This window comes from Apis florea, unplaced genomic scaffold (genome assembly GCF_048593485.1).
Source record: "Apis florea isolate Af1SG1 unplaced genomic scaffold, ASM4859348v1 contig_1789_pilon, whole genome shotgun sequence".
NCBI lineage: Eukaryota > Metazoa > Arthropoda > Insecta > Hymenoptera > Apidae > Apis > Apis florea.
The window spans coordinates 964,116-990,112 of record NW_028256481.1 but is presented as its reverse complement, the minus strand read 5'-3'; the positions used below and the strand labels follow the sequence as shown (position 1 = coordinate 990,112).

Here is a 25,997-nt window from a genome sequence, read left to right as displayed (position 1 = left end):
AAGAGAATTCTTATTGTGATAAAAAATACACGGTATAACGAAACAAAGAAATCATTTATAAAACCTGTGTAATACTATTCTACAGACAAATGATTGTTCCAAGTAAAAAAAATTTAAAAGTCACAAGATTCGATTCACATTGTTCTCAAGATCTCCTTTCGGATTGTTGTACACGTGTAAATAATTCTTGTTAAATCCGGACAATCATCTCCAAAATTAAAAATAGAGAGAGTTGAAGAAGAAATGTTTTTCACTTTCTGGAATCGTGATCTTTCTTTTTTTCTTTTTTTTTTTCATTGAAGCAGGAAGAAAATATTTATCTTAACGAATGAAAATTTCATTTCTCGCATTTTTCCCCTACAAAAAAAAAAAAAAAAGAAAATTACAGGAAGATCTCTGATTGACGTAGTGGAACACAGTTCCTCTACGAGTTCCTTTAAATTTCCGTTAATAAAGAAAAGAATGCATCGAAATTACGAAGCTATATATCCCTTCAATTTCTCAGAACGTGATGAAATAGTGAGTTCTTCGACAGTATTCTCTTTGAGAATAGCTTTCTTAGTATTGACAGTTTAATAGTAACATAACTCTATTCCATCGTATTTTGATTTCTTCTCTATTTCGTGAAAACGATCGATCGATCCATCATCAAAATGAGATTGTTTTTTTTTTTTTTTGAATAAAAGATTTACAAGTAATTGTAATTTCACTAACGAGATAGTGATATTTTTTAACAATCATTTTCGTTCTTTCTAACGTCAGGTAGATATAATTATCTATATAAATAAAATTTTTCGATTTCTCTAATTTAAAATGTGAAAGTATTTATTTATAATGGATGGAAGAATAAATAATATTTGTATTTGTTTATATAACCGAGTAATTTTCAATGCAAATATTCATTGTCGTTGTAACGAACTTATTAATTATTAAGTAAATTTTGTTTATTTAAAAAATACAATGTTTACTCAAATTGTGGAAGAAAATTTATTTTTTATATAGATTATATAGATACTTTTCATTATTTTGCAATTCAGGGCATGAATAATAATAGTTGAAAGTTAAGTAAGTTAGGGAAACTTTTTAAAAATAAATTAAAAATAAATTCCATAATAGAGCACAATTTATTTTAACGTGTAAACGCTTATATTTTAGGAACTATGTTTCACTGTTCAACTTTTTATATATAGGGTTGAAGAAGTTAGGAGCAAATGTCAGTCAGCATGTGCAGGGGTTATTTCAAAGTCAGTTTCCATGCATTTTTAATAACGGTATAATACATTCACGGTACATTTTTGTACTGAAATGATCAAGTACAATGAACCAAAGTTCAATTATCTTATTATTTTTTTCATCTAATTCGGAATTTAGCAATTTTTCAATGAAATTAGAAACTCTATCGAATGAATTTTCAAAATTTCTATTTTCGAATCATGTCACATTGATGTAAATATTACATAATATTTTTAAACATATAATGATTAATAATAATTAATGAATCAATTATTAAGTATAAAATATCACTGGATCTTGTTATTGAAAAATTTTTTTTAAATCTTCAAAAAGATATTTTGAAAACATCTATAGAAATTTAATATGGTATGATTAATTGATTATTATTTATAATTGTCCGAAATCTTGAAATCCTTTTTTAATAAATCATTCATTTTTATTAACTTCATTCTTCAATTTTTGGAACATGATAAATTAAAATTTGTCATAAAAAAAATTTTAATTGAATTTTTTAAACAAACAAATAAGACTTATTTATTTTTTAGATTTAAAACTTGAAAGCATTAAGATTTTACTTTGATTCTTTGGTTCAATTACATGATGATATCCATACCAAAGTGAATAGTTACAATGCTTTTTCAGATAAAACGAGATGTTCAAGAAGTGTGTTCGTTAAACTTGGCACAGATGAAATACACGATCATGATCAATTGAATGACGTTTGTAAAAGATACGTGACTTTGAAATTCAATTCATCATTCATTTTTTCTTTTTTTTTTTTTTTTTGCTAAAAATTTATCTGCCTAAAATGTATATTTAATGATATTAAATCGAATTGAAATTCAATAATGTAATTAATCCTCTTATTTTGTGAATTATTCTGATATTATTTTTGCTCTAAAATTTACGGCGATTGAAATTTACGTATATTTTAATTACTTCTAAAATAATTACTACAAAAAATAAATTTTTGATTTTTAATTAAAATAAATTTTAATAAATAACTATATATATAATTGCAAGTACTTAAAGAAAAATAAAAGAATTTTTGTAATATTCTTATAAATTCAAAATGCATTATTCTCTTTTTCAAGTATCTTTGAGAATATGAAAAAGAAGTCATTGAAATTGTTTTTTATCAATATTAACAACAAAACCTCGAAATAAAAGTAAATATTAAATTTAGAAATTGATGCCTTTTTTAAAATAAAGTTATCATTTGTTTAAAAAAAAAAATCACACAAATTTTATTCATTATTCAAAATAAAAGATTCGCCATTGCTTTCGATGACTTTGTTCAAGAAAATCATTGCAGAAAAATTTCAAATCTTCTAATTGAAAAAAAATATTAGTTTTAATATACAATCATCGATATTTTTTTACATATTTTCTAATCAGTTAAATAATATTAAAATTGAATGTATATAAAATCTAGTAAAAGAGTGATCCTCGTGCTAAATAATTTTTTATTTCTCGGAGAAATAAATTATATTTTTTGTTTTTTTATTTTTTGTCATTAATCTCTTAAGATTGATGCTGGTAATAATTTGCATCATGATAATTGAGAAGAAGTCGTAGTGAAAACAAGACAATTCAGACAAATAAATGCAATATCCAAATATTCATGGGCTTTTTTCATATTATTTATGCATTAAACCCATTGTTCTTCTTCTTTTTTATCAATAAGAAATGGAAATTGCAACAAAGAATCGTAACTAAGTATAACATAGAGATAATAATTCAAAAATGTATTCTTACTATAATTACATATATCTCATATTAAGAGTAGCGTAAGATCTCATATTTGGAAACATTGTAAACAGAAAAATTAAATTAATCTAAGAGCAATTTATATAAATTTTTCATTTAAAATAGATAATAGAATTTTTATAATACAAAAAAAACTTGAAATAATGTAATGAAGAAACTTAATCAAAACTTACTGAAAGAACTTACCTTATAAATAGTTATATAAATATGCGAACGAGTATAGATTTTAATAGTTTGTTAATGGAAAAATCATATTCATAGTTCCAATTACGTTTCTTTATAAAAAATACTACAGACTCTCATATCTTTCTACTCTGTCACACTCTTCACATCTTACGAGATATATTTAAATCAAAATTACAAATAACCTAAAAAAAAAGCGGACTAAGTTCTGTCGAATTAAATCCTAACCCCTTAATCAAAAATAAATTTCTGAATTTTACATGCTATTTCCCACTGTGCCACTTTCGATCTTTAATTCGCTTATAATCCCACCGATAGATCTCAGTTCCGATAGATCACTCGAACCCCACTCCAACTGTACAAAGATAAGCCACAAAGACAAATACACCCATCCTCGAAAGCAACGGCCGTAGCCAACCGCAATTGTAAAACTACACGTGACGAATGCGCGAATAGGAAACGTTGCTCGATCGAAAATAGAACATGGACACGAACGAAGCTGTTTCCACTAGTGAGTGAAACACTGGCCAATCCGGCATCGATGCACACTCGTGACTCGTTCCGAACTTTTCTCTCTCTCTCTCTCTATCTCTCTCCCGTTCGATAGGTATAGTAAATAGCGAAATGAGATGCGGTTTCTTCACGGGAATCCGACGACTGACTGGAGAATTCGCAGACGTGCGCCTTTAATTTAGAGCCACGGAGCGCCCTCGAGTTTTCACACTGCATACGCCCCGCTCCTGTCCATGTGTACACCGTGTCTGCGTGTATCCCGTACACAAATCCCTGGCCAAAAGTGGCTTTTCGCGTTGGATACCGTTGCTCGAGTGCTATCGACTGGATACACAATCCCGCCGTGTTAATTGGCCAAAAAGGTCGCGACTTCGCCGTTTTCAAAAAGTAGGATGTTTAAATTAGCCGATCTTAACCTCTCTCGCACGTGCTCTTCGAGATTGGATCGTGCAGTGAAGATGGAGGTCCTTTTCCTCGTGTGCAGATAGCGATGTTCAAGATGTTTGAGACACGTCGCAGAGTGTTTTTATCGATTTTGGAAATTTTAATTGAAAAGCAGAAGTTGATTTTCTAAAGCAATAATTTTCCATGAGACGAAGTATGTTAAAATGATTATTTTAATCGTTGAAAATTTTTCTAATTTATGACAATATGAATTTTGTTTTCGATAGATAATGTTTCTTCGCGTATAAAGATAATTTTAATTTATTTACAATAATAGTTTAATTATAATTGCTTTTTCTTTCATCTAATTATAAATTATATGGTTTTATATTATGTAAAATAAATATTCGAAATTTATAATATTACTATATTTTTCTTTAAATAGTGAATTGTTTTTGATCATCAATCAAAAATACTTAAATACAACTTTATCGCTTGAAGATAACTCTTAAGCTCGAGTATGGAACGAATAATTGTGATGCATTTTTTGGAACAATATTGTAAATAGTTATGACAGTCAAAATATGAAAGATTGTATTTACATGTAATGCAATGTTCCATAACCTATTATTAGCTGCATACATTTCAAAAAAGAAGATCGTGCCATTGTCCATAACCTCTAAAAGCGAAGAAAGAAAACTAAATTTGTTAAATATTGTAATATTAACGTGTAAATTTTATGAAAAAATTATTCTAGAAGTAAAATCTAAACGGGCGATTGCATTTCTAACGAAAATTTCAATGTAGCTTCGAATGTAATCAGATAGCAAATAAATAGAATTATATTCATTAGGAAAGATATTGTATACAGTAAAACATTAACACGCTATGATTGCAACTAGAGGTCATCTCTCTAGAGGTTGCTTGTATATTTTATCGTTAATTCAAAGAAGCTTCTCTGGAGACGTGCCCTAAATTTACTAGATTCTAAACTTCCTTAAGATATTATAAAGTCGAAATGTTTTCTTTTGCATTGCGTATAGATATTGCGATATTTTGTTACTTTCTTTGTCGTAATGTATAAAATAAAATATAATTAAAATAAAATTTTTTATGAAATACTAAAAGTATTATTTAATTTCAAATAATTTTATATTCGAAAAAATACTTGTCGAATATTTTTTTTTTTAGAAGATAATGATATTATCGATTAAAGTCTGCTTCGTTATTTTATATACGCTTCAGTAAAAATTTACGATTATATTGTGGATTTCATAATTAAGGTTACACGATTTCAATCAACATTAACAGTATCGATTCTGGGATTTATAATGATTTCAGTTTTAAATTCTATGTTTTAAAATCGTATAATAAATATCTTAACCATTGTTCAATAAGTATTTTAACACTGGCATATATTTTAACTAAATCTATGTATAATGTATAATTTAATCATAAAATTATCTACATTTGAAAATCTTTAATTATTTTTTCCTTATTTATTTTATTCTATATGATTACTGATGATATGAAAAAATATTATAATAAAACAAAAATTTATTTTTAAAATGTAATATGCAATAACAAAATTGATATGTAGTAATTGCAGAATCTTACAAGTATTTTATTATGAAAAGAAATAAATATAAATTATTTTCAAATTTAATTTTACTATAAATTTATCATATTGTTTCTAAACATCTCAAAGTATTCAAATATTTATAAACAACAGTATTATGTACATCATGTAAAGTAAGAGAGAGTCAATTCTAGAGAGGCCAAGATAAATATAAAAATTGGTATAGAAAAATATAAAATTAAGTTGCTTATTTACTAAACAATTAAATAATGTTATAAATAATTAATATTTTTGAATACTAATTTTTATTTTTGATCTATTCTGGCCCTTTAAACGTAACACTTTCATACATTCCCTTTCCAATATTCCCAAATTGTAAAATTGGACCAATGCAACGAAATCCTGTCGCAAATAAAAGTTTCGTCTAGTTTTGGCAGAACTGTAGAAATTGATGAGCAATTTTTTCGATTAAAATTTTTTTTTCTTAAATTACTCACCCATGTCGTCGATGATTGGCGCCATCCTGAGGGTAACCCCGACCAAGAGCAAAGACATGGTGAGAAGGAGGCAAGCTGTGGCCACGATCGTCCAACGCGCCCGTGGTGGAAGTTCTTCAGGATCGACAAGCTCTTCTTGAGGGCCGGTATTGTTAATCTTGCGCCGTTTCCGCTTCCTCTTTCTGCGTGGCCGGTGATACTTCTCCCGAGGTGCCTCGACCTTCTCGGTACCGCTCAAGATCTCCTCTTCTTCCAGCTCATCCGCTACGTTCAACGCCACGTAATCGTCGTCGTCGTAGTGGATCTTTCTGCAAAATTTTTTCCTTTCTCGTTATTTTTCTTTGATTGTAATTTTGAAACTAGTAATGAGTAGTATTGCAACAGTTTAAAATATAATTAGAAAAATATATAACAATAGAAAAAACTTTGTTAATGTTTTTGTATGTTTGTATGATACAAGCGAGGCCATAATGTAATAGTAATTTTTTTGTAAATGCATTATACTAAACGATGTATTCCATTTTTCGTTTATCACGAAGTGAGGTTATGTTTTATGAAAAGAGTTCTTGTAATAATTGATTATTTATTTTGCAATATAATGATGAACTTAAAATTCCTTTCAGTTATTTGATTGCTTGAAAAAAAAGTAAAAGTATTGAATTTATTTGTGAATTAAAATTTTTTCATTTTTTATCCAACAGATAGAAAAATTGTTTTAAACTTTTTGACAATTACGATTTTTCATATGGGAAACACATATCTCTATTTCAAGTAAAAAGTATTGAATTAAATAATTGTTAAAATAATTTTATCAACAATAATAATAAAAAAATGAAAAATTTCAAGATTTGTGATTGAGAGTCGCTGTTCTAGGCTATCCAACTCGAAGATTAAAGCAAAGAAAAAGCAAACCAATTTCCCTTGGATAACTTTCGCTCGCGTAATCGTGAAAAGATACAACTTGCGGTCGTGTTCTCCGTTATCCAATGCAATATCTTACGATATTGAATACTATATTGTAGTAGAGATATAAATCTACAGGGAGATCTATAAATTATAGACAATTGCAGGAGTACCAGGTTAAATTTAACTGGTAATTCAACAAGTAGATAAATAAATAAAAAGCAATAAAAGTTCATTTTTTCATATAAAAAGTGACAAACAAAAATCTATCCAATCGATTTTTTTTTTTTTTCATAAGAATACGAATATATGCAAATACACAGATTTTTCCATTCAAGTTCACCTTTATCCTTAATTTTCTAGAATTAAAAAAAAAAAATTTAACACTTTTCCTTCAAAACAGTTTGATCAAAGTTAATCTTTCTTCGCTTCAACGCAATTTTATCTTCTTTTCTACTTAATTTTTCTCGTATATAATCATCTCTGTTCAGGATCGAGAGACACTCTGTATAAAGTTTCCAAAACCACAAAATTGAAATTAATATTAAACAGTTTCGAAGATCTACGCCGAAAATACTTGAATACAAGAGGGAAACTTTATAACATTGACAAAGTTTCGTTCAACCGTTAAATATTTCAATACACTTTTGCAATCTATGTCTTGGAAGAAGCCACTATTAGCACAAAGTAAAATACTGTATTATACTTTGAAAACTAAATCGATGCTTATAGTCGTTGCTCGACTAGTAAATTAGAAGTTGTGATATCGGGACATTTGACGTGTCAGGATTCATTATTGAAAGTAATTAATTTTATTTAAAGAAAAATTACATTTATAACAATTATCGATATTTATTAAATTTTGTAAAATAAATCTTTATTTAAATTCTAGATTGAAATTCTGGTTAATCAAAATTTTAACTACGAATTTTAATTTTGAATAAAATTATTGCGCTATTATTGTCGAGAACAATCTTATCAAAATTCTAACGTGTAATTATTAAATTAATATAAATAATAATTTCAATCGAAACTTTAATTCGGCTGATATATGTTTATTTAATCTCGTTAAACAGTTCGACGAAATTACATACAATTTAATACACGATATTTAAAATTTGTGACAGATCGATTTCCTCCGAGAAAGACTATTTATATCGTTTACGTATATTCTTCAAAGCATTCTTTTTTCATGAAATATTTATTAAATTTCGCAAGGAAAATATTCAATGTCTCTCTGGTATACGTGGAACTGCATTGTATATTTTTACATTTTATTTACGTTTTATTTTTTAATTAAAATATCCTTTATCCACAACACGTGGATTTGAGACATTTTAAAATTTTACTTTATTCAGCCGAAATGAAAGATGAAAATATATATCGATTTATAGGTTTCATTGAATAATTAACGAATAATAAAGCTTCTCTAGGATTAATAATATTAACAAAGTTATACATAAATAAAATACAGTAAAAAGTAAAAAGACAAAAGAATTATGCTTGTTACAAAAATGATGGAATAATAAAATTTAATTTTACATAAAAAAAATGTAAATATTGCTATTTTACTTGACTTTAAAATGAATTTTATATTTTCCATTTAAATGTAGAAATATATTGCAACTGTTAATAAACAGCAAAATATTTGGAAAATTCTGAAATTTGAATAAAAAATTAAAATAATAAAAATAAGTTTGCAATTTTCAGCCAAAGCCTGTAAGTGATCGAGAAATATAATTATCGCGATATACCTTAATTTTATCACTGAAATTCTCATTCAATTATCATACAAAAATTGATCGACAAGTAATAGTCGCTTTTTCAAGTTTTAATTCATCTCACATTATAATATTTTTTAAATAAATTTGGTATCGATAAAATGCTGTAATCCAAATTACTAAATCGAATATCAATTTTTTTTACTGATATTACCGATCAATTACTGAATTAATTTCACTAATGGCAACGTATTTTCCTCGTTAAGGAATCACGAAATTAATGAACGCGTTATATTTGTCGGAGCATCGTTTCTAATCCTTTAGCGGGTTAATCCATAATTAAAGACGTTTCAACTTTCGTACAAGTGGCTCGATCCAGAAATGTGTCGGACAAAGCCGTCTGATAAAACATCCGACGTATTCGTAATATAGGTCATGCCATATTTTTCAAGTATTACTTTTTAAACTGAGATTAAATGAAGAAAAGTGTATATATATATATATATACACACACACACACACATCCTGTATATAATCACGTGATATATTTCAATTTACGTCTAATTTACGTAAATTTGAACGAGAGAAACCGATATCTATCTTATAGGTTATGTTACCTTACAGGCCGATAATAAAATAAATATTTTAAAAAAGAAAGAAACGTTAATTCGTAAAATGGTTAAAAAAAAAAAAAGCTTAGAAGATTAATAATACACATTTACCTAATTTCTTCACGAGTTGAAATGAAATTGTTAGTGATATACTTTCACAATGAAGTAAAATTTAAAAAAAATATATAGTGTGAGAAAATTTACGACAAAAATAAACATTAATGAGGAAGGTAGAGATGAAATTGGAAGGAAAATCAAGGAATCTTGGAAGAGAATAAGGTCGTAATTGGAGGAATCATGATAAAAATATGGATAGAGGTGCTTCAGCGTGCAGCAGCTTGCGAGGGGGAGCCACATCATTACGTCGAACAAAAGGAGGGCTATTGTCGATCTCATGCCAACTGTACGCGTATAAACATCGCGCGATATATTGTTTTGGAAACGTGTTATTTCTCGTGTTGTCTTTTCGATCGTAGAGCTGTAAGTGGTATGGTCCGATGATAAGTCAGATTTCTAAAAATTCTAAAATTTCTTTCTGTTTCATTAATTTCAAGTTCAATATACGTATAAAATACGTATATAAGGAATTTATAATTATAGTGTATATACGGAAAATTTATATTATAATAATAAGTTAGTTAGTTAATAAGCATGAAATGATAGATAGCTATTAATATTAATATTAATTACAAAATGAAAGTCATTTTTCAGAATGATTCATCTCGTGTTCGGATGATCGATGTTCTACTTCATAAGAAAAATTTTTGACGCTTCAAAAGTATGAGGTATTTATTGAAGAGAATTTGTTGAAAAAAATATATGCTTCATGAATCAATATTTTCTACATTCGATCGTAATTATTTATCCGTTTCAACATAACGTAATTTCAAAAATGGAATAAAAATAATTGAAGACTCGAAACTACAAAAAACAAATTATTAATCATTGAATAAAAAGTCATACTTTTATTTCCTCGCAAATTCATTTAAATTTTACAGTCCTTTTTTTTTTTATTTTTTTTCTTTTCCATTTCCAATAAAGTATATCCTCGCCTTGATGTAAAAATTAAATGAAGTACAACGTTTACAAAAGTCGTGCACTCCTTAGAAACGTTTAAAATGAAAAAGAGAGAGAGAGAGAAAAAGAAAGAAAAAAACTCGATCGTCGAAGAGGATTGATGAAAAAGTAAATGTCTCCTGGCAAAATAACGTCTCTCCTCTTGATCTTTTCCACCTAACAATCTGAGTTTCATTACACGGTCGAATACGCTTTGTTCGCCTGGCGATCCTCCTATGGAATGGTATTGGATGGAACATCTAACGAAGAGACCAACGATGTGCAACTACGCACCGACGATGACCCAGTTTTGCAGTATATTGCACTTAAATCGAGTTCCCCTCTCCTCTTTCTCTCTCTCTCTCTCTCTTTTCTTCGCAAACACGAATGTCTCCTCGTCTGATCCTTTGAAATTGCAATGTTGCAAAGGGGTATTTGTACCAGACGGAAATAAACAAGGTGCAGCGTGAAAGTTGAAGCGATATTTCTAGGCTTTTTAATGTTTGATTATTTGTATTTGAAACGTTTTAGATTACGATTTTTATTACTCTTTGTTATGTTCGTGAAATTTTGTAATTGTTGAAGGAAAAGTTATAATTGGTGAAATTTTTAATATTAGGTATAAATTTTTGAATTTCTTTTTAATTTTTAGAAATTTTTATTTTCAATTCAAAAGTTCAACGAATTATTTTGCTAGATATTTGTATAGTTTCAGTATCTTATTATCCTTTATCATCCTTATCATGAAATTTTGTGACACTAAAATTGCGAATTCTCGAGTGAAAATTAGGAAAATTATTTCGCTAAATACTTCGAAATAGTTTTAATTGTTCAAAATACAAATTTTACCACTGCCTATTATATGCCTTTGTTTTCTCTCTAAATTACGACGTTGAAATGCTGAAATTGCAATTTAATGATAATTCCATAATCAAACTTTTCAATTCGAAATCGTTTAACTATTTCGAATATTAAAAATACACGTTTTATTATAGTTTTAATTAATTTTAATCTTAAATGATCATTAATATAATAACAATAATTCTTTTTCTACATATTGTAAAATTTTAACGTGACATTTCCCATGAATTTATTTTATTAATTATTATCAATTTCGATTTTGCGTTTGAAAAAAGAATGATTAAATGACTATCGAATATTATGACGTATTAACATTTTCAATCTGATGAAACATTTAATAAATACATCAATATTGATTAATAAGTATCATGATACAATTGAATATTTACGTCAATAATCAAATTAATTTGTTTCAGAGATACAAAGTGATTGTTATCAAGGAATAAAGATAATTACAATACAAATAAATACAATAATTAATTAAGAAAATTAGATATTTTTCCATGCATAATCGATGACAAAAATAAGTAAATTTAAAATTAAATGGTAGAAAATGAACGTCAAACGTATTAAAAAAGAAAATATCGAATAAATCACTTTCTCACTCTGTTAGAATTAATTGATTTAGAATTTATGATTTTTGTTCCAAATTCTTAATTTTATTAATTCGAAAGATAATACGAATAGAACATTCTTGATTGGCCTAATATAAACGATCTAACACGTACTTAATCGTAAACAACGCAATGAATAATACTACGGCTAGACTTACAATTGAGCAGTACTTTGGGGAAAATAGGAGGCACTTCGGTGCAACTGTGGATATTCACAGGAATCGCTGAGAGTTTCTCGAGTCCTTTCAAAGTTTATCAATGCGAGATCTTGATCACCATCCATTCCAAAAAGCTCTAAACGTGAATCAAGACCGGCTGGGACGTCTTGGATCACACCGTGAAGGATGTGCGGGCTTTTCGAGTGTTTGCGCTTTTTTTTTGGACGTCGTGGACTTTCTGACGCTCCCCGCCGTGTTTTACCTGCAACAATCCAACATTTATTCCCATTTATCATATGGACGTGTTGTGACATTGAAAGTCATCGAATGTGAGTCACGAAAATGAATCCGGTTTTATCGAAGTAAATATTGATTGAGAAAGTCATAGAGAAATCTTTGAACTTTTCAATTTATGAAGATCTCACTTGTGAAGATATTCAAGCATATTAATTTTTTTTATTCATACACATTATTAAGCAACGCACAATATTCAGTAGAATCTCTCGATTATTGGAATTTCTATTAATGGAACAATCAATTATCTCGTTTCGAAGATTTTTTTTACCTCTTTTTAATGGAAAAACAGGATTATTTATTCGAATAACATGTGACATTTCAATAAACATGTAATAATTTATAAAAATTGATAAATGTAGCAATCACAAGTCAAAGTGACGTTTAATAATTATTTTCACTAATCGTGTAATAATATTAAACCCATTCTCCATGTCTTTTATCAATAACGTACATATTTTTTTATTTTTAAACAAAATTTACATGAATGAGACAATTGTATATGAAAAGATAATGTTGGATAAGATATTCACAGAGTGAAGAAATCGTGTAAATTTGTTAAATTTTAGGGTAAATTTTGAATGAGAAAGAATGTTATCATTGTATTTATCGATTTACGTCTTGCGCAAACTATTCATTGACGTAAGCTAACCCTAACGTCAAAATATAAATTACATCGGCGCACTTTACATAGAGTAAAATTTATTTTTACAATAAGTTAAACTTAGACACACAGGCATTAAAAATGAATATAATGTGTATTTAGAAACTTTGAATTTTGATGATATTCGAGATGTTCAAATTTCAAATAACCATGTTTTTATTATCTATAATATGTGTGTGTGTGTGTGTATACGTGTGTATCTTCCATAAAAATGGTATGGCTGTTGTTCAAAAGATACTTATCATACGATGTATAGTTTCAGAGTAATTGATTACTAAATTTTATGTTGTAACTTCTCATCTAATGAGGTGTAATGAATTTTATAAAGTACTGTAAAAAAAGTTGTAAGTATTATGACATATTTGATCTATTTTGAATATATAGAATGCAATTTAACAATTATTAACCTTATAATTATTAAGATTGAAATCTAGTTTTTAATGAAAATTATTATATATAAATTCTATTATTAATTTTGTCAAAAGTGTATAATTTTAGAAATTGTGAAAATAAAAGATCAATTTGATTTTTGATCAATTCGATCAATTTTCGCTCTTAGAATTTGAAAATAATTTTATTTATTTATTTGTACATTAGGAAAAAAATTTTTTCTTTAAAGAAATCTGCATTGAAAATTTCGATTCCAACTCAAATGGACACAAGTGTATAATATCATAAAATAAATTAATAATTACTATGTTTCATCACGCTATACGAGTAAACAATGGCGTGCTTAATCGTGCGCTTAATCTGCAACATGAATAGAACATTGATTAATGATCCATATATCTACACTTGACAAAATGAATATTTAATTCTATCGCTCGCGAAGTTTCATTAAATGAACAATTTCCAATGACAATAATAACGTAACACGAGCTGTTTCAACTCTTGCAAAAAAAAATGTACACAATGAAATATGAAAGTTTTTTTTCGTGATCTTGGACTACTACTCGGTCCAAACGAATTCATTTTGGATACGTTCTCATCACGAGAGAGACTAGTAATCGGTCGATAATAATTTCATGAAGATCTAATGGAAAGCATGAATATTTGAATTTCTATTGGAAAATGATTTTCATCAGACGCCCTTAACAACCTTTTTCGTTTGTGGCCGTGCGTGGGTCGATCGTGGGTCATTAGTCCTCTGTCCATTTTTCATTTTGCGCTCGTTTTCATCCCACAAAATCTCATAAAGAAATCCCTGTCGAGGGATTGTCGCCATCTTGACAGCATCCATATTGACGCTATTTTTACGAATTCGTTTTTGTTTATTCCATTTTCTTTCCTTTTTTTTTTATATATTGGAATAAAATATAAAAAATATTGTATTAGATTGTTTTAAAAGTTATATAGAGATTTATTTTTATAAAATCTTCTTAGATATTTCAGTGATATTTTATTATTTATACAAAGTATCCTTTGATTTCTTTTTCTAGAAAATTATCAAATTATTACTATTATAAAAGATATATTTCTAATAATCGAATCAACTTGTTAATTTTCCAATATTATTAATTAATAAATTTTTAAAAAAGCATATTTAATAAATAGAAAAAATCAAATTTGTGATAAATACATAATACAATTGATACATCACGTTTATTATAAAATGGTATATATCTCATAAATGTATCACAAAGAATAAATTAATGATTTTCAGATATTCTCAAAATACAAATATTTTCAATTATTTAACTTTAAATACAAATACTTGTGTGCGAATAATCGGTCATTGAATGATCGAAATAATTGGTTATTATGTGAAAATATTTTAATTTGTAGAATGATATTAACAATATATTTGAATATAAATAAAATTTAAACAAATTATTATTGTCAAATTTGATGATTTTTACGTATCTACTAGAAAAGTATAAATATAATTCTTGGTACTGATCATCAGCCAATTCTAATATTTACTTATACTACTTACTTATACTTATACTACTGAACAGACTTCCCACTTTGATTCTTTTTTACTTTGAATCGTCCTTTGATAATTTTGAGTGTCTCCTCGAAAAATCAAGTTTTTTTCCAATGTTCTGCAATACTGATTCAAGTGTCATTAAATTGACAGTAAATGAAAATCAATAAATTTCAAAAGGTCCATTCTTGATACAAGGCGTTGAATTAATACGAGATCGAAATAAAACAAAAAAAGCGTCATCCACTTCAATTTCGAATAATTTCTATCTGCGTCACATATTGATTCGCCCATCGATGCAGTCCACCGAGAGAGCTAAATCCAATTAAATGATTTAATATTCGATAATCGCGAGGTTAATTAATGCAAATTTTCTTGCATGTATTCATTATATTCCGTGCTCTCTGTTCTATTTCCTGTATTATGGTTCGTTGCATTTTTCATTTGTAAGTGTAAACACAAAACGTTGCAAAATCGGTGCAACATTGACAAGAATTATGATTATTGGCTGGTGTTGAACGTTTCAAGGATTACACGAGGAATATATTTCAGGATAACTGGGAAGAAAATTCAAAAATTAAATTAACAACTTCAAACAACTTCTCTCTTATAGATATTATGTTGTTTCAAAGGGATAAGCCAAACACTATCATCAGACCATTAAAGTCTGTTGTGGAAACTTTCGTTTTTAAAGAGCACATCTTGGATATTATTGCAACCTTCTCAAAGGTTGATCCTCTTTAACATTAATTTGTCAAAGATATGTAGAATATGTGTTTTTAATATAATCATATTTTAAGAATATAAGAAAATCATAGAGTATAATATATATATATTTAGAGTTGAATTTTAATATTAATATCAAAAAATTAATCTTTCAAATGAGATTCTGTTATTGAAAGAAAAATCTTTGAACTTTGATTAAACTTATATTATTAACACGATAAAGTGAAAATTTTAGAAAAGAAACAATTGTTAAGTTGCATCCTTCAACTTTTTTTTAAGAATCAAATTTAACTTATCTCCTCTAATAAAAAACATAATGAAAATGATAAAACTTCAATTTTTCTATGTCTTTAAATACATGTGACATTTTAACTATAATAAAAATCTCAGTTATGTAGACTAATTAGAAGATATGATAGAACAACTTAAGAGAAAATTCGTATATAAGATGAAAAATTTATGGATCCTATCCTAACTCTTCTTGATTGCTAATAATAAGTCTTTGTAATTTCTCTTTTAAATTTCTCCAATCGTTAACATTTTTTTTTTCCAGTCGTTAATACTACTTGGCAATGTACCTTATCAATTTCACACCTTTCCTACACCGAAGAAGAATTCAAATTCCCCCGTAAGGAGAGGAATACAATTAATCTTAAGACTTAAAACAGCAATGCAACTCACCATGATGCCCGTTGTGCCGATGATCGGTGGCGTCGTCGATGAAGTCGTTGCACGGCGCCGAGTCGTGCCTCCTACGATGATGATGATGGTGGTGGTGATGGTGGTGGTGATGATGATGATGACTCTTCCTTCGATGTTGGTGATTAAGGGAGGAGGAGGCGGTCGACGTTGAGGTGAGTCTGAGCCGGCGAGGGCTGGCCGGCGCGCTACCAGAACGCTTGCCCAAAGCCGAGGACGCTTTGATCGCCTCCACCTTCGTCTCCACCAGGGCGGCGAGGACGGCCTCGAGGCGTGCCACCTCCATACCACTGCCACCATCGTCCGTGGACACTGCCTTGTCAGCGACATCGGAGGTGGACGGAGTCACCGTCATCATCTCTTCACCTGTCTGCGTCACATTACGTTCACCGGCCTCGATTGTGACCACTTTGTAGTAGGAACCGTCGCGGGACTTCTCCAAGGCCCGCTGGCCGAACGGTCAAGACAAAACCGTCGAGACACCAGAATCCTCCTCCCCCTTCCTCTTCTTCTTCTTTCCTCTTTCTTCCACGGCGCTATCCACTGAAAGATCTCGAATGAATCGGGACAACATGAAGCCGATTATCTTCTCTCTTCTTTCATCTTGCGCACAGCGTCGAGATCTCTGATCAGGAAGGATAGATTTCTCTACTTTACCGACTTTGCTTCGCGACCGACAGGGTTCCGAGGAAACGTATTTATTACGTTCGCTTTCATCCCTTCGAAAAGTTTCTCAAATTTTTCTCCACGATTTTTCCCAAGTTTTGCTCGTTCGTTGATGATCGGTTGAATTGAACAAGGAAAACCAAGGATCTATCCATCTATGTAGAGAATATATTTTTCCTCGAAGGAGAGGATCGTTCTGTGGTCTCGATCGATGGGGTTCAATGGAGAAGTTATTAGACCATTAATGACATTTTATATTAAGATGAACGACGAGTTTTCGAGCGAGCCTTTCCAAGTAAATATGTAAAGATAATTTCTTCCTTCTTGGACGAAAAGATTCTTCTATCTTTATTTTTGATCATTTGCCTTCGAGACATCTAATTGAGAACGATATTCTTCTTTTTTTTTTTTTCGTGTTTTTTTTTTCGTAACATCAAGTGTTCCGTTTGAATTAATTTTCAAAATTCGAATTATCTCTCTATCCGTTATTCCGCATTTCGAATTACCACGAATTTGAGGCCAACTCCTCGATGTAACGCCTCGAACTTAATCCCCGTTTAAGCACGAATAAAGAACGTGCTCGACGGCCCCTGAATAAGAGCTTTCCGCCGCGACCGCCTCAAAGAACTTTCCACCTTAACCGATCAACGATCCACTGCACGTGCACATTATCTAACGACAGTTATTAAAAAAGCAACGTACGACGAATCGGTGGGTTCGTGCTTGGTTACACACCTATATTTAAGTGGAATTCGATTTGTCTCCATCGTAACTCGACACTTTTCCACTCTTGCGTCATTCAGTTCTTCTTTCTCTCGAACAAGACTCATTCGCTCGTTCAACCATCGCTTCCAACCGATTGGACAGAATTAGTGAATTAGTGCTCGATCGATCATTCGATATTTTGCTCCACTCAAACGAGATCGGAATTAGTACCGTTGCAATCGGTCCAGCAAGCGTTCGACGTTGCCAGATTTGAGCGAAGACGATCGAGGCTTCGAGAGGAGATCAGTCGAGATCGAACTACGAAGTGTTGACCGTGGTGACGTTCTCACGAAACGATGAAAGAAAGGACTCGACAGAAGTGGCGGGGTAACTCGTTCCCGCGTGGCCAACTTCCCTCGACCCTTCCTGCCTTCTCGCGTACCTAATGACCTCGTTCCTTTGTGTCCCAGCTTGAAACGTAGCTTGGTCGAAACACGTAGCCATGTTAGGCAGCGTTCGTTGTGGAACACCAATGGTCGTGTGTTCGTGTCAAGTATGTTGTCGAAACTGAGAGAGAAAGAGAGAGAGAGAGAGAGAGAGAGAGAGAGAGAGAGAAAGAGAGAAAGAAGGAAGTGAGAGGAAGCTACCTACTCTAAATTATCACCGAGTATCCACGATGAAGATTCGATAATTCACTCGTGTTATTCTCATCCCTCGAACCTCGTTGACTTGCTCGATAAAGATAAATTTGATCAAAGTGGACGCATTTCTGTGTTAATTTCTCTTTTTAGGGTCAACGATTGTTGAAGCATCCAGTCACTTTCCACATATATACATCGACCAAGTTCATTAATACGCGTGCAAAACTTTTTTTAAGTACCACGTTCGATTCTCGTGTACACACGTGTAAAAGTTGAAATGGATATTTCTTCGTCAGCTGAGTCGCGGGAACTCGACGCTATGCATTCTTATCGGTTGATTGATCGCTTCTATCGAGAACACGTAATCCCATTTTCCTGCCAAATTGCAAATTTTCCCACTGAAATTCTTTATCGCGCGACGATCGACCGGGAGAAACTTGCGAACTCGTCGTCGCTCGTTAACAGTGTCCTTAACAAGTCCCCAGTGGCGATAAACGAAAGAGGAGGGACGTTGATGGGCAATCGAAACGAGCAACCCGTTGCCTGCGAGCCTCGAGCGCAAGAGTGCTCCTCGTTTGACCTATTAAACCCGGTAAACATTGATGCGGCTCTCGAATTCACACCGTGTGTCATTAATCACCTTTCGAGTATCACGCGGCCCGAAGCGCACGAGGCATCATCCATCTTCGTTCCCAAAATTTCCAAACCACCGGGAAACAAGGAGGCAACAGAGACGTGTCGCAACGTGTCGCACGAAGCTCTAAAATCCCGTGGAGGGGCGTCGAGACGCGGTCGAGCTTCGAGATCCGCAGCAAATCCGTCGAGAGATACGCGCGGGTTGCGTCGTTCAGGGGCACTCGTGGGATACCAGAGCGGTGATTCCCGGCGGATCCATAGCTGGGTGGCGTGACGAACGTATTGTTGGAGCGGTTGCTCGTGCACAGGCGGCAGGTGAAGATTCTTTTTTTTTTTTTTTTTTTCCTTTGCGAGTATCGCGACGGACACGTCACCTCGAGCACGTTGCCACTACGTTGGCTGGCACGTAATTCGGTAGTACGATGCGTGTCGGCGCGGTGGCGCGGTCTACGCACATCCCAGCAGGGGAATTGCGTGCGCGAGTAGTAGCGATCGCTCGAATACTGGGAAGCGTGGTGGAGCAGACAGGGTTGGTAGGCAGGTGGCCGGTCTGGCAGGGATGCGTTCAGCCCTACCCCTTCCTAATGCCACTTCCACCACCAGATGCCACCCTCCCTCGCCCGCCTCCCCCCGGCGACCTCCCTTTCTGCCCATAGTGCGGTCACCTTTGCCTGTAATCGCGGAGATATCTCGATCTCTTTCCTTTCTTTCTTTTTTTTTTCTTTTTTTTCCTATCTTTGCTCGCGGTATTAACAGGTTTGGAGGAAAATTGTGTAAGGGAGGGATTGGTATCGAATTTGTTCGATAATGATGCAGTGGGTTCTTTTTTAAGGTAATGGATGATATTTGTGGAATTTTGTTGGGATTAGTATCGAGGGATAAAGAGGAGATTAATGAATTTATTTGGTAAGGATGTATTTGGTTTTTTGATTCGTTCAAATGAGTATTAGAAGGTTTGAAAAAGTTGAAATGAGTAAATAGATTTGATACTTGGTATTTTTAATGATACGATGAAATGGTAAAGAAAGAATTAAATCTATTCGATATGCTAGGTTTCGTTTGGATGAGTATTAAAAATTTTGAAAAAGAATGTTTTTCCTTTCTTATATTGTTTGACGTTATTGAATGTTTGTATTTAATGAATGCATTAGTTTTTTGCAGAATAATGGAATTAGCATCGAAATAATTTATTTAAATTATTAAATCATTATATATACGAAAGATTATGTGTATTGAATAAGTGAAATTTATGATTCAATTAATTATAATAAGTGTTTTATCCTATTGCGAATCATTGGAAATAAAATAAATCTTTGCAACTCGACTTTTCCTTAGATTTCTCACGTATTTTAACCTTTTATCCTCGTAGATATCTCCTTTCACTATTTCAGCAGGAACATGTTCAGCCTATAAAAATCAAATCACAGGATAAATTTCCACGTGGGATTATCTTTTAAATTGTACTACAGGAAAACAATCACCCACGTTGATGATTTCATTTTATAACGCATTGATCATAAAAATCTTAAATACGCGCAAAACACATATCAAATTTTAATTTGCACGCAACAAAATTATTATTTTGATTCTTTCTGGTATTAAAATTAAAAATCAAAAATACGTCAAAATTGATAAATATATATTTAAGTTAAAGGAATAATTATATTTATAAAATCTTCTTTTTCAATTTTAGTTTAATTTAGTTTTTATTATAATAATAATGTTAAGGGCTAAATGTAGTATATAAAACACGTAGATATATAAACTTTGCAAAGCACAATGGTGGAGTTCAATGAAGTATTAATTTTCATTACATCATAAAATTAAATATAGAATTTAATTAACTTTTTACAAACAATTTTTCATCCTTAAACCAGATAACCGAATATAAATAAATAATGTGTAAATAAGTTATTTTCTATTCTAATATTTCTTCATAGTTGTAAATAAAAATTGCATAAAACTTAACAGAGAATTTATAAATAAAACTTAACTAATAGAAGAATATGGAAAAACAATGTGACAATTGTAAAATTACAAATTTTTATTCTAATAATCATAATTCCTCCAATATTTTTCTAATCGTGATTATTCTTTGATATAATTTTATAATAATTTAATCGCAATATTACAATACAACAATTTATTCAATTAATAATATTTAACAATATGTAAATAAGTATATCTGAAATGAAAGAAGTCACTTTAATGTATTTCATTAAATAAATTAAACTAAATAATATTATTTTCCTTCATCTTATGTTGAAACGAGGATTGATCTTTCGTAATTCAATTAATTTTCAAAGCAACTTAAAAATTTTATAAAAATTAAACGTGCTTAAATTTTTATGAGATGGCATCCTTTGTTACTGTTATGGCGAAGAATCTCAAAACTTTCCACGACTATGTCGTTTATAATTTAATCCTAGCATTCCTTAGACCGTAGTATCCTGCGGTATAAATTTATATCTAACTACGTCACGCAACTTGTGCGTCATGAATAATAAAAGATAATACGTAAAAGAAACAATGTTACAGTTTTATTGGAACAAATCTTTTCAACAAGATCAATTCGAGGAAATATTTTTCCAAATCTTTGAAAATTATTATGATTCAAAATATTTCAAGGTATTTTTTAATATTGCAAAATACATAATTCATGAATAAAAAAATATTATTACATTATAATGAAGTACTGTAATTTGTAATTTTTTTTCCTTTAAAATTTTCCATAAAAATGCATTTTTGATAGAATAAAATAAATATAAATTTCTTATCATAAAATATAAATTAATACCAAAGTTGTAAATCTTTAATAATTTTTCTTTCGATAATTTTCTGCTGTGATAAACCATAAGCATTTATTGTATACCATATAGATATAGCAAAATAAATAAAGTGTTGAAAATTTTCATTATAAAATCTTTACAAACAATTGCAATATAAATGTTATAAAGTATTATATAAAATATCATAAAATAATCATAATTATAAATATTTTATTGTCTTTAACTTACAATAAATATAAACTATTGTAATAACAATAAAACATTTTTTCTTTAAGGAATAATATTTTAATTTTAAAAATACATCTTATAAAATTACTGTTCATTAATCTGGTTCATTACAATTTTTTATAATACTTCATAATTTATTAATTATCTACTTTATTAACAGTAAAGTTAAAATATATAAGCAATAAACTTCTAGATTATTTTATTTCATTTATGAAAATACTGTACAAAAATAAAATGATAATTATTATCATTCTAATAAAGATAATCTAAATAAAGAATTATTATTTGTAATCTCAATTTAACAATTTTTATATTACGTGAAAAAATATCTATTATTTTGAAAAAATTCTTCTTGGAAAATGATTTTTATATCAATTAAAATTTACATAATAATATAATGTTCATCGTATCTGTCCAAACTTAAAAATAATTTAATAAATTGTACATTCAAAATATTTCAGTAAAAAGATCAAGAGAATCTCCATTTTTTTAAATGAAATTTAATAACATTGATATTAACGAGCATTCAAACTTCAAAAAATTGTTTGTTCTTTTTAACAACTTTGAAAATAGGACCGGAGGGATAAAACGTGAAAAGTATCTCCATTTTTCACTTTAACTTATCGTTGCTTTAGAATTATACTTACATGAATATCTTTCACCCTGCTCTACAATTCTACAAAGTTCACGACGTAGCATATGGGTAATATTAGCTAGTTTTATTAGAATATTTTTCAAAATAAAGAAATCAAAAAATTTCCATAAATTTACTGTTATTTTGTGGAATTTCTTTTTGTCTTTTTTATATATTTATTGTGTCCGATTTTTTTTTTTTATTTGATTGATCAAAAAGTATTATTTATTTTTTTCTAGGAAATCTATTTTTTTTATATTTATTAAATTATAATAATATGATTAACTGTAATATTTAAACTTTAAATATTCTTTCAAATTAAATTTTTATTCAATGAAGTTCGAATTCTATGATGGTCCGTCAATATCCAATCCACGGCATGAAATATGTTAATATTGTTCAATCAGAAATTGTATTCTTTAGAATGTGACATTATAGAAATACAAATTTATTCGGTTTATGGGTTTATTTAGATTTAGAAATTTATCAGGAAAATCATTGCGAAAATAATTTGATTCCAAGAACGAGGTCATGCTCATAAATAATACTTTTCTTATCAGAAAAAAATATAGAGGACAATATTAAGGTCTTGATACGCAATTACACACAAATGATTTCTCATTTGCATTTGAATATTCAAATATCAGAGTGTTTGTTAATAATAAAACATGAAAATTTTCAATTTTTTTTAACAACATGTGTGTATTGTCGAGATAAAATATAAAAATTATATATATTATTTAATATATCTCGAAAATATATTACAAAGGAAAAATATTAAAGTTATTACGAGTCATTAAATATTTCAATTATTTTGAAAATTTAACACAAATAGAAAATTTTATAAAATTTATATGTATACCTTATTGAAAAGAAAATAATTTTTATCATTTACGATATTTTACATTTTATATTATTATTCGAGTAGAAAAATGGATTAAACCATTCTCTATATAATTTTCATTTTTCATTTTCATTTTTAGATGCCGAATTCGAGGTATTGTCGAGAATTAGAAATGGAGAGTTGTTGTAGACTTTTGCAAGTTAAACACGAAAACTTCATAGGATTCCTACCTGTTGCCTCATGCCGACGAATGCAGGCTAATTAGAGGAAAAAAAAAAAAAAAATCTTTTTTTTAGCATTTAACTCATAATTTGACACCTAAAATCCTGGCAATGTATAGTAGAAGTTAAAGGATTTTATTTTCTAAACATAGAAAATTTTCTACCATTTTTATTAATATCACATTGATCGATAAATTTTTTTTAAATCAATGCTCATTTTATGATTAACGTAAATTTAATTTTTTTTTTTTTTTTTTTAAACTTGATTTCGCAACATAGAATATAACGTTTTTGTTCAACAAACATGTTTTGTTGAATCTATTTAAAACAACAGTAAAATTACTGTTTCAATTTATTTAGATCATTTTGAAATTAAAAAAATATTCTTTCTACTTTGATGTTCTTTCTTCTTCTTTAAAAATAGATTTTAATTTTTTATTTTAAAATTTCACTTTGCAGCGTATGCACTCTGTGAAATAATGGTAATTCGAAGAGGATTGTTCAGACAGTTTTATCAAACTACACACACGAATCTTTTTATCGTGAAATTAATTTTCAGAAACTTGTTTGAAGCAACTCACGGTATAAATGATTAATAAAGTAAAAGTAAGAAATTAAAATTAATAACATTTCCAATCTCTATATCATTAAAAATTAAATTCCTTTATGCGAAAACTCTTTTTTATTCAAAGAGATAAATTCAGAAAAAATGATATTTCAAAGAAAAAAACTTATTTATTTATAATAGTATAAAATCACTCTTTATATGTACTGTTTTAAAATGTTTTTTGTGGACAGATATAGGAGTTGGATCAATAAAAACGAAAGAATATGTTTTTTTAAATTATTGTATAAAATTCAATCGAAATATAGAAATATAATAGATCAATTATGTATTTTATTATAAAATAATATGTAACAGGAGAAAATAATTAAAATAGAGAGTCAAAATTTCATGATGAAAAATTTATATTTATCAAATATCATATTAAAAAGTTGCTGTAAAATATACATGTATTAGATATATTATAAAATATTGTGTAACAAAAGAGAACAATAAAAGAGAACTATTTAAAATTTTATAACTATTAAAAATTTCCAATATTTATGTATAGATATTTTCTTGAAGGGATAAACGTGCATTAAACCTAAAAGAGAAAAGACATGACAAATGGAGGAAAGTTTGATGTCTATTTCACAAATTTTAATATAGCTAACAGATCAAGAGCTCTCAATGCGCAATATCGTGCATACTTTTCCAATATTTTCCAAGTTCTTTGGAAAATCGATCTTGCGTGAATAAATAGATATCTTCACTTGCGTGATACATTAAAAGGAAAGAAACATTATTCTGTAAATATGAAAAGTGTAATAAATATGTACATATTTTTAAAGATTTGTACGGTTAAATACATATTTTCATGATATTAATATTACTTTATTATTAATTCGTTATTAAAATTTGTCGAGAAATATTAAATAATCATAGAAAAATATTAAATATTTTACAGTCGGATGAATTTAATAGTTTGATTAAATTGTTTAATTATTTATGAGAAAGAAATGCTTTAGAAGAGAATCATAATTTAGATCATTTCATGTTAGGTCTATCATGTTTTTTTCACTTTTAATAAATTTTTCGTCGATTTCTATTCTCAATTTTTAATTTTTTAACAGTAATACATTTCTGATAATTAATTTTTAAATGGAACTTGTATGTACAGTTATACGTTTCACTTAAATACACAAACAGTCTATTTATGCAAATTTGAAAATACATTTTCTACAAAAATACAAAATAGAAAAACATATCTACACATTAGAGATACAAGACAATTATATAGAAAAGTATTGTTCGTTGAAAAGTTGAAATGAAGAGTGAGATTCGTTCGATCTCAGAGTTGTTTATGAACGGAAATTGAGTGGAAAAAGTTGTATCACCTTTGTGGACAGCATTGAATGTCATATATCATATGTTGTCTTTTCTTTCTGAGATTATATTAAAATATCAAAACAATAAATAAAATATATTAATCCTTGTCATCCTGTTGTTTAATTTTTTCATGAAATAATAGAATTATTTCGTTCAATATCTGAGATAACATAAAATTTCGTATTAAAGTCAAATGAATAATATTTTTAACTGTATTTTAATTGCAGTAATTTTAGAGATTAATTTGATAAGTTAAACAGTATTATATAATAATAATAGACGGATAAAAAAAATCTTCAAAAAAATC

General features: G+C 29.0%; 1 protein-coding gene and 1 long non-coding RNA gene across 2 annotated transcripts in view; both read right to left on the bottom strand.

Annotated features, from left to right (window-relative positions):
* The window catches only part of LOC105736242 (uncharacterized), a 40,020-nt gene extending 21,683 nt beyond the window's left edge, over positions 1 to 18,337 (bottom strand). Inside the window, exons 1-3 of the mRNA XM_012490009.3 lie at positions 16,376 to 18,337; positions 12,084 to 12,345; positions 6,160 to 6,467 (exon numbers count right to left, since the gene is read on the bottom strand). Of these exons, the coding sequence (XP_012345463.1) occupies positions 6,160 to 6,467; positions 12,084 to 12,345; positions 16,376 to 16,751 (946 nt within the window). The 5' untranslated portion in view covers positions 16,752 to 18,337. The remainder of the gene's footprint in view (positions 1 to 6,159; positions 6,468 to 12,083; positions 12,346 to 16,375) is intronic.
* Positions 36 to 3,681, bottom strand: LOC147658665 (uncharacterized). The gene is made up of 3 exons (XR_015293180.1): positions 3,447 to 3,681; positions 3,190 to 3,371; positions 36 to 357 (listed from the first exon to the last, which is right to left on the bottom strand). It is a non-coding gene; the product is annotated as an uncharacterized LOC147658665 (long non-coding RNA).
* Positions 18,338 to 25,997: the final 7,660 nt, after the last annotated feature.